Source organism: Photinus pyralis, unplaced genomic scaffold (genome assembly GCF_008802855.1).
Source record: "Photinus pyralis isolate 1611_PpyrPB1 unplaced genomic scaffold, Ppyr1.3 Ppyr1.4_LG2, whole genome shotgun sequence".
In the NCBI taxonomy this organism is placed as follows: Eukaryota; Metazoa; Arthropoda; class Insecta; order Coleoptera; family Lampyridae; genus Photinus; species Photinus pyralis.
Window position 1 is genome coordinate 42649928 of NW_022170403.1, and position 8602 is coordinate 42658529.

The 8602-nt window shown below is 35.3% G+C and overlaps 1 protein-coding gene across 1 annotated transcript in view; it reads right to left on the reverse strand.

Moving 5' to 3' along the window:
* Positions 1 to 8217, reverse strand: part of LOC116163014 (serum response factor homolog) — a 50684-nt gene extending 42467 nt beyond the window's left edge. Inside the window, exon 1 of the mRNA XM_031476836.1 lies at positions 7377 to 8217. Coding sequence (XP_031332696.1) covers positions 7377 to 7790 — 414 coding nt within the window. The 5' untranslated portion in view covers positions 7791 to 8217. The remainder of the gene's footprint in view (positions 1 to 7376) is intronic.
* Between the last annotated feature and the right edge of the window lie 385 nt (positions 8218 to 8602).

The window sequence follows — 8602 nt, forward strand, 5'->3', positions numbered from 1 at the left end:
AGTATTATTAATTTTATTAATTAACTCGTTCACTCCTTGTCTTATTCTATATTTTAATTCTTCAAATGTAGTAATGTGAAACAAAATTTTGTATCTCTTATAACTTCCAAGAAAAATCGCGTTCCATAGTTCCGTTTACATCCTGTGTACCGTAGACTTTGAATGTATGCCAAGCGGCCTTTAAATGTTTGTGTTCCTTGAAAATAAAATTATTGAGTTACAAATGTATATCAAATTATTGTCATACTGGTAACACTATAAAATTGTTCAAAATTTTTACCGTTTTCTCGTATACAAAAATTGAGCCTTTTTAACAAATGTTGATTTACAGTATTATTAATTTTATTAATTAACTCGTTCACTCCTTGTCTTATTCTATATTTTAATTCTTCAAATGTAGTAATGTGAAACAAAATTTTGTATCTCTTATAACTTCCAAGAAAAATCGCGTTCCATAGTTCCGTTTACATCCTGTGTACCGTAGACTTTGAATGTATGCCAAGCGGCCTTTAAATGTTTGTGTTCCCTTCCCATTAATCATCTAGCAAGAGAGTCAACGAAAGGAACCGTTTTCTACCAACTACTGGCTCTTCTTTCTGTCCGTACGGGGCGGAGGGGAAGGGAGTGGAACTAGTTACATCTTTCATGGTACTCTAATGAAAGGTCTCAACCAAAGGAATTGATTTCTACCAACCATAGCCCTCCTCCTCGACCTCTTATCGTGATCGAGTATATTGCCTTATACCTCAAGAACGGATTGTCAAAAGGGCATTTGGTTAAGGTGGCGTTTACATTGAAAAATTGGAAATTTGTTTCCACAATACCTGCCTTCTGGGTACACATTTTAGGTTGAAATAGCATTCATTCAAATATTTAATGTTCCGACATTTGCATGAAACAAAAATATTTAGCTAATTCCTGCACTTTCGCCGTTATTTAGGAAATAAGTTGTTAAAAACTCCCATATAAAATATATATCTTTCATTTTTATCACACACTGATAATAATTTGTTATCAAATTTAACTTCATTCACAAGCTTAAACCCTTAGCAACCATCGGTCGTTAACACAAGTTAATTTTTTTACCTCGAAACAAAGTTATTGAGGAAATCGCAAGGCAACTTTTGCACTTTTTTTGTAAACGCCACCTTAAGTAAGTATCAAAATACGCAACTTTGCCACATTTAAACTAATCCTATCCCATACGGTTTCCGAGATTGCCGTAGTGGTCCTCAAATTTTAATCGGCCCTATAGTTCGCAGGGGGTGCGAGCGTATTGCCCGAGGTATTGCCCATACAAGAAAACGAGATTTCCCAAAGAAGGTACGAAGTTCACGGCGTCTGCTAGTAATCGTATATTATTCAACGTATCATGACAAAGTGTTGAAGGAACGAGCAATAGAAGAATGCCTTAAATCATCCGAACTGGAACACTGATCTTTTTTTATCAAGCTTCCCATCTCGCTTCCCATTATCTGCAATGGGTTTTTAACTCGATTTTTAGGTAACGCCCAATGAGTACAAAAAAAGTATTCATTATCTAATCGTTATCTAATGAAGTAAACCATGTAAAAAAAACGTCCTAGTGCTACTTCCCACTGATTTCGTGATACTTCTACCATATAATTAGTTATAAAACACGTACTACCGCATTTTCCGATAGATAATAATAGGTAGATTAATAAAAACTGGTCAATCTATTAATCGACAATTTATAAAAATATGATCAGATTAAACCACTGATCGACATTGACGGGTATGTTATCCCATACCGGCAAGTCAAACGATAAAAAAATTCACTCATTAATCAATCGCAAGAATTGAGCGCATTTTTAGGTGCCTGGTCATTAAGTCTTCGACGGAAGAATATAGGAATAACTCGAACATTTAGTCGAAATATACGCGGTCGCCAATGATGTATGAGCACCGCGATAATGCGTTTCTGAACGAAATTGATGCATACATAACGATTTTAATATGATTTGGTCACAATACCGTAGCTTGATACTAATCTGAATCTAATGTTGAAAGGCCAAATGATCTACAAGATATCGTTGCTATGGTTTCGAACAATTTATCTTAAAAGACAGTTCGAACTGAAGAGGACATAGTCAGGAGCAACCGCAGCAATGTGAATATGTTACTGTTACTTCCAACCACAATAAGTTGTATACTTATCTATATCATTATTAATAAACGTTTGCTGGTGGAATAATGGGTTAACCGAGAGTTAATCAAAGTATAAGCTCCTTTTTGCGGGCAAAAGTGCGCTTAAAATATGAATGAAAAAAATCACATTTTGGACCGGTCTTAGTTAAGCTATATCTCACGTAATTTCAAATACTACACTGTTTTCACGGAAATTAAATAAGTATATTTAACGCGGGCAGCATTGTAATGTCTTGATTGACGGAAAACTACTGCAACTTATGTTGTAAGGTTTTAACTGGAGAGTACTAATAATATCGATTGTTATTTGTTACTTAATGAACCTTATTAAAGCACTTGTTAGTGAAATTATTATAAAACAGTCCGATCATAAATTGTGTACTATATGCACGTCATGTTCTTTAGAGTCCTTCAATTTATGATTAATCGCCAAATTATGGCTTGGACTACGTAACTGTACATGCATCATTTAATAATTCGACACCACTCGAGGCACCACTCGATATTTCAAAGATACGAATATATTATATGGAAACCATTAAACTACCATATTATTCAAAAAATTGCCCCAAAACGTTGAGTGAAAATCTGATTTCGTTATTCAATGCCCAACACAAGGGCAGAGGAAAGAAAAGGTTTAAAAACCTGCAGCATAGTTCCATAAGTCCAAAAGTTTATGTGACTTAAGACAAAAAAATGGATTTCACCGACGAACAAAAAGCGTGTTTAATAGATCTTATTTTTGAAACGGAGATAAGGTTAATGGCGAATGGGTGTATTCTGTAGAGGCTTGTTTTGGAAAATTTCCCGAAAAAGTAGCTGTAAATGAATAAGTCGAAATATTATCTTCCCCGCGATCTTCCCTAATTAATATAGAGCAAGTCAAATTATCAAGTATCAACTCGAGTATCAACGAGAGTATCAAGTTGTAATTAGGTTCTTGTAGCTTGAAAAATTCAGCTTCTCCTCATGTCCTCATTTATTATTCTTTACACTCATTGTATGGAAAGATAATGTTCCTAAGTATCGTCAATGCACGGAAAAACGATATTCCCGCACTGCGGTGTTCTTTAGTTTCCGCTGGAGGGATTGAGGTCGGATTAATACGAACGTCATGTCATGGTCAACTGTCACTTGTAAAATCAATTAAGACGTAGTGACCGAGGTAGTGCCTAAGTTTTAAGTAAATATCGAGGTAAATATACAAGAACTGATAACCTAAACAAATTATTGAGTGGAAGCTTAAGAAAAAGTAAAATAATTGTTGAAGTCTTAAAATGTGACCAGCGCTATTTTGCAACGAATCGCATTTTCAGTTTAAGAAAGGACAAGTTAACACACAAAGCTTCGAAGGATTTTAAATGTAAAAAGTGTACTTACGCAACTTAAAATAAATCAAATTTCAGAACACATTTGTTCACACACAAGCCTTCTGGGGATATTAAATACGATCAATGTAATTACGCGACCAATAAAAGCACTCTTTTCAAAGCACATTTGTTGGTACTCAAGACTTGCAGTTCAGTGCGATCAGTTTTATTAATGTTGACCTTTTTTACCTCGTTTTCTACGTAATTCGTTACAAAAAATATTGTACCTAACTCCGTCGGAAAGAATGTTCCCGTATTCGCATTTCGCAATGCAAAACAAAGTGCGCATGCGGGAAAATTAACTTACCGGACTCAGGTAAATAACTATTTCAATTCGGGAAACCGGAAAAAATAATTTAGAATTTAGTACTTATTTTCGCATAAATATACTTTTTCTACTATACCTAATGCTAATTTATCATTCCCTTAATTTCTCCGATTTCCCACAATAAAAAAATACAAATGTGCGCATGAATAGATGCGGAATTTTACAATCTACAAAAAATTTACTTACAAGTAAGGGAGAAAATATGTCAACAAATTACCTACCATTGAAATCCCTATGCTGCGTAAACCGTGTCTACACGCTGTAAAATCATTACAGTTGGTTCTTCAGAGTTTAGACCTTATTTTACTAAGAAATAGGGAGTATAGGTACATCAGCTAATATTTACTTTCGGGAATTCTTTTGTTTTTTATTATCGCGACCTATTACGGCGCATAAACATATAATTGAGAAGCTTGCCATGCAAAACCGGCTATATCCAAATTTAGCAAAAAAAATGTTTTCTCCTATTTTAAACTTTACATTGCAGACTATCGATTGGTGCAGTTATTTCGAAGCAAAAGCGGTTATTTCATCAGTACATTGCCGTTTAAAAAGTAGCTTTTGAAGCAAACTCGGCCGATACCGATGTAGAAGATACTTTATGTGACCAACTATGTATTAAGAACCTTCGGTTTTGGTTTAAAAATATCAGTAAATTTTTAATATTCATTTTGGTGCCTTAATTTTTGAGTTTTAAATGTTTTAATAAAAAAAATGTTTGGTTGTTATGTGGTTTTGAATCAAACTCGGCTATATCCAAATGTTTTTTGTAATGTCAATATGTCATATCTAACAAGCAATTTAACCTTGCAGTGTGAGGTTTTTGCCCTTTTCCCACAATTTAATGAAACTGGATTTATCCGGTTCTGCACGCAACCTCCTCAATTAATTAATGGATAGGTAAGTACTTTTGTGACAAATATTAAATAATCGAAAAACTATGAGGTTTAGACATAATTCAATTTGGGAAAAAAATAGTTTGAAATTTGGAAATTTTACCATTTCATTGTGAACACCCTGTACCACTAAATCTAAGTTTCTCATTATCAAATTAAATAATTAACATTATTACTCGAGTACAATAAGCGAGACAATAAGGTACCCCTACTTTTCATCAAAGTGAGGCTTGCTTATATGGAATTATTCGGAAAAAAATTAATCGGATGGCAACATTGACAAAAAATCAAAAAGTGAATAGGTTTCAATGTAGAAGTTTACAAATTACATCGAAACAACTAAAAATATACAGCGTGTTCTATTTTAAAAAATCAGTTATTTATTTGCACCGTAAAAATGAGGCACTCTATAGATTCAAAAATAATTTCTATAGATGCGCAACCATTTGACATATGCACAAAAGGATTTTTTAAATATTTTTTATGAGGTATGAGCTAGGAAAGACGGCCTCTGTAGTAGGACCCTGTAAATGATTTTAAAGTCTATTTAATTTTAGAACAATGTAGCCTTTTAAATTTCTTGTATCTTGCATATAAAAAAGTGGAAAGTTTCTGTTTGGAAGCAAAATACCATCGCAATTGCTCGTGAAATTCGCTACTGTAAGTACAATAAATTGTTTCACAGTAATATAGACAACGAGCGACAAACACAGACGGACGGACAGAAAGTCCAAATGATCAAAATTTAATCAGTTAGTCCCTTGACCATTGTCTACCTATTACTGAAAACAGAATTCGAAAATTCGAAATCGTTCGGGAGTTATCATGTAGAAGAACAGACGGATAGGAAGTCCCGAAGAAAGTCCAAAATAATCAACGAGCTGAGTCGCTCGTTAATAAGTAGGTGCAGGGTGTCACATTTTCGACACTTTTATAGGATAATTTGTTGGTGCTATCAAACAAGTAATATAGAATGTTATGTGGTCTTTGGGTAAAACCAAAATGATAAAAATCAGTGTGACCCTGCCGTTTTCAAATAAATATAAGTACGGCGTCTGTGAAAAAAATTATTGGACCTTTTTGATCAGCCTCGGCTGAAACCCCGCCCACTCAAAAATAAAGGCAAAATAAAATAAACTTCTTTTTTTAGAATATTTTGTTCTCAAAAAGTGGCATTTCAAAAACTAAAGCAGTAAAGCGATTGGTTCAAAAGATTCAAAAAACTTAAAAAAAACTTTTTTTAATTAAGTATTAATTAAGTATTTTCCAATAGAAATTCTTTCCAAAATCTTCCTTCAACTATAAACTGAGCCATAAGTACCTGGCAGAAAATTGAGAGGCAATTTCTCGAAACAATTTTTAAGTACCTACCGCAGAAATTTCTTAAGGATTCTCTTAGGTAAAAAAAACCCGAGAAAAAACCCAAGTGTTTTACTTTTTTTTTAATATTCCGCTTAGCGATTTTCCTAAAAATCTTATTGAAAAACATATTTCCCTCTTTGAAAAATTCTTAGGGATTTATTTAGAAAAAATCTTAGAAACTTCAAATGCGGTAGGTAATACTCATACGTCGGACTCGTACTATCTAATATTTTTTAAAATTTCCCTACACATTTTTCATGGATCCTTATGCCTTCCTAAAATTAGAAATCTTGTTAGAAAACGTCTTTGAAATAACCCTACAGATCTTGAAAAAGCGGTTAGTAATATATTTGGTATTCACGTGCTTAGTAAAATGTGACAGGAGGCTGATGCATTTTAATGTTCGAGTTCACGTTTTCGCAACGAAATTAGTGTATAAATAAAAATTCTGACAACTCTTCCTCAAAATACTAATGCTCATTATCACACAATAAAACAATGTTGGTCATCGACGTGATTTGTTTGACGGTTTTTTAATTAAATATTGCACATAGAGATATTTTATGCTCCATTAAATACATAGGCTTTTTGGGCTTTGATTTAAGGCATCTCGAATCTCGTCAGTCGTCCTCGAATAATATACGGAAATTGGCAAAAACTTAGGAACGAATACCTACGTATGGCTATTGGTCCTCGAAAAGTTTGGAGCAAATATATATGACATTAGGACATTCTTCATCTTTCACAGCTGACCTCAATGAAGTGAAAAACATTAAAAAACCTTAATGAACACTTTAGGGATGAAAAATTATTCAACAATCTCATAATTTACTAAAAATAGCGGCATTATTGGGACGCATCCGCGCATTTGTTAAAAACATGAAAGTCGAAATTTTGTGTTTTTAAGTGGCGCGGTGAGGCATTTGTAAATTACAATAACAGAATAACGATATCCCGACCCTAATTATCTGTCACGTGTTACATATTGGAACATTTCGCATCGAACAGAAAAGGCTAGCGCAATAACAGTAACGTAATGGTGAAGTTTTAAGCGGGATAAATCGGTAACATCGAACTTGCTTAAATATACACATAAAACAATAAACAATTTAAAATATAATTCGCAGATGTATATCTTATGTTATTTTTTATAAGAGGTCTGAAGCACAGTCGGCGACTGCGTTGCGCACGCATTCAACGTGCATGCGCTGATCTCGTAAACCTGCAAATCACGTAAAGAGGTTAGCTCACCTTTTTCATTATACCAGTCTTCCTCTTCGAGAAGGTTGTGTATCGCCGCAATTTATTTTCTATATATTCCATTTTAATTTTAACCCGACCTTTGGTTTTCTTGCCATTACTAGGTGGTGACTTTTTAGTTTGTATGGAGCTATAGGTATCATCTGACACTTCGTTCACCCCACACGAATCTAATCCTAACCCTTGCGTTGTCATGCCACGTTCGTCGTAACATACGTCTCTTTTAATGCTCTGCGTACCACAGGCACTCGAAACCATCGTGTGCCGCGGTGACAACTGCTGCAGGCTACTCGAAGGCCGCCCCAGGTTAGGATTTCCATATATTTCGGGCGGTGTTTCTCCACTTAAAAGGTTCATGCTGTAGCCCAGGTTGAATCGGGAGTCCCTCCCGCCTGGCGGTTCCATCGTGCACCACAGTTTGGCAGATTTTCGAAGACACTCGCACTGCGTCACTACTTTGTGTACACACAACACAGCTGAGCACAGAATAATGCGGGACAGCAACTCCTGCTAGACTGCGGAGCGCGCCACTAACGGCATGTTCACCGAGTCAATATCTGCGCAAACTCTAATCAACGACATACATTATCTGTTTTATCTCGCCGTCGTCGTCCTTTTAAAATTCCTGTTTTATTATACGTCGGTCAGCACGCACCACGAATAAAGTAATCCGACCTAACCGCGCTTCAAATTTGCCAAAATTAAAATACAACCAAATAAATCCTTGAGTTACAAATACAAAAAATGCGTCTATTCGCGCACGGCGAAAAACTGCCCCCGAAACCGCATGCAATAATCGCAAAAGTGGGATGTAAACATAAGCGTATAGGACTGCCCAATACCTTATTTAGAATGGATCGCTTCCTTTTACGGACGTCGCGTCCTTTTAAGGAGAAGTTCAAATCCCTCCCACCGCTGATAGCAGTAGCAAAACTGTCAAACACGTTCGTCAATGCGTACACGCGGAATTCCAGTGTAAAAATGTTACACAGTTAAAAGTAATGGGTCCATTTTAAAAATAAAATGAGTCGTAAGGAAGGATGCAGCAGGGGTTTGAAAAGCACGTATTCGCCGCCGCCGTCCCCGGATTGGAAGAAATGATCGCCCGGAAATATACCTACACCTAACCCGTTAGTACGTCTTAACATTAACTGCCGATTACGTCACTGATGTAGGCGGAAAAATTACGCTATTTCTTTTTAGGGGCATGTGTGCTT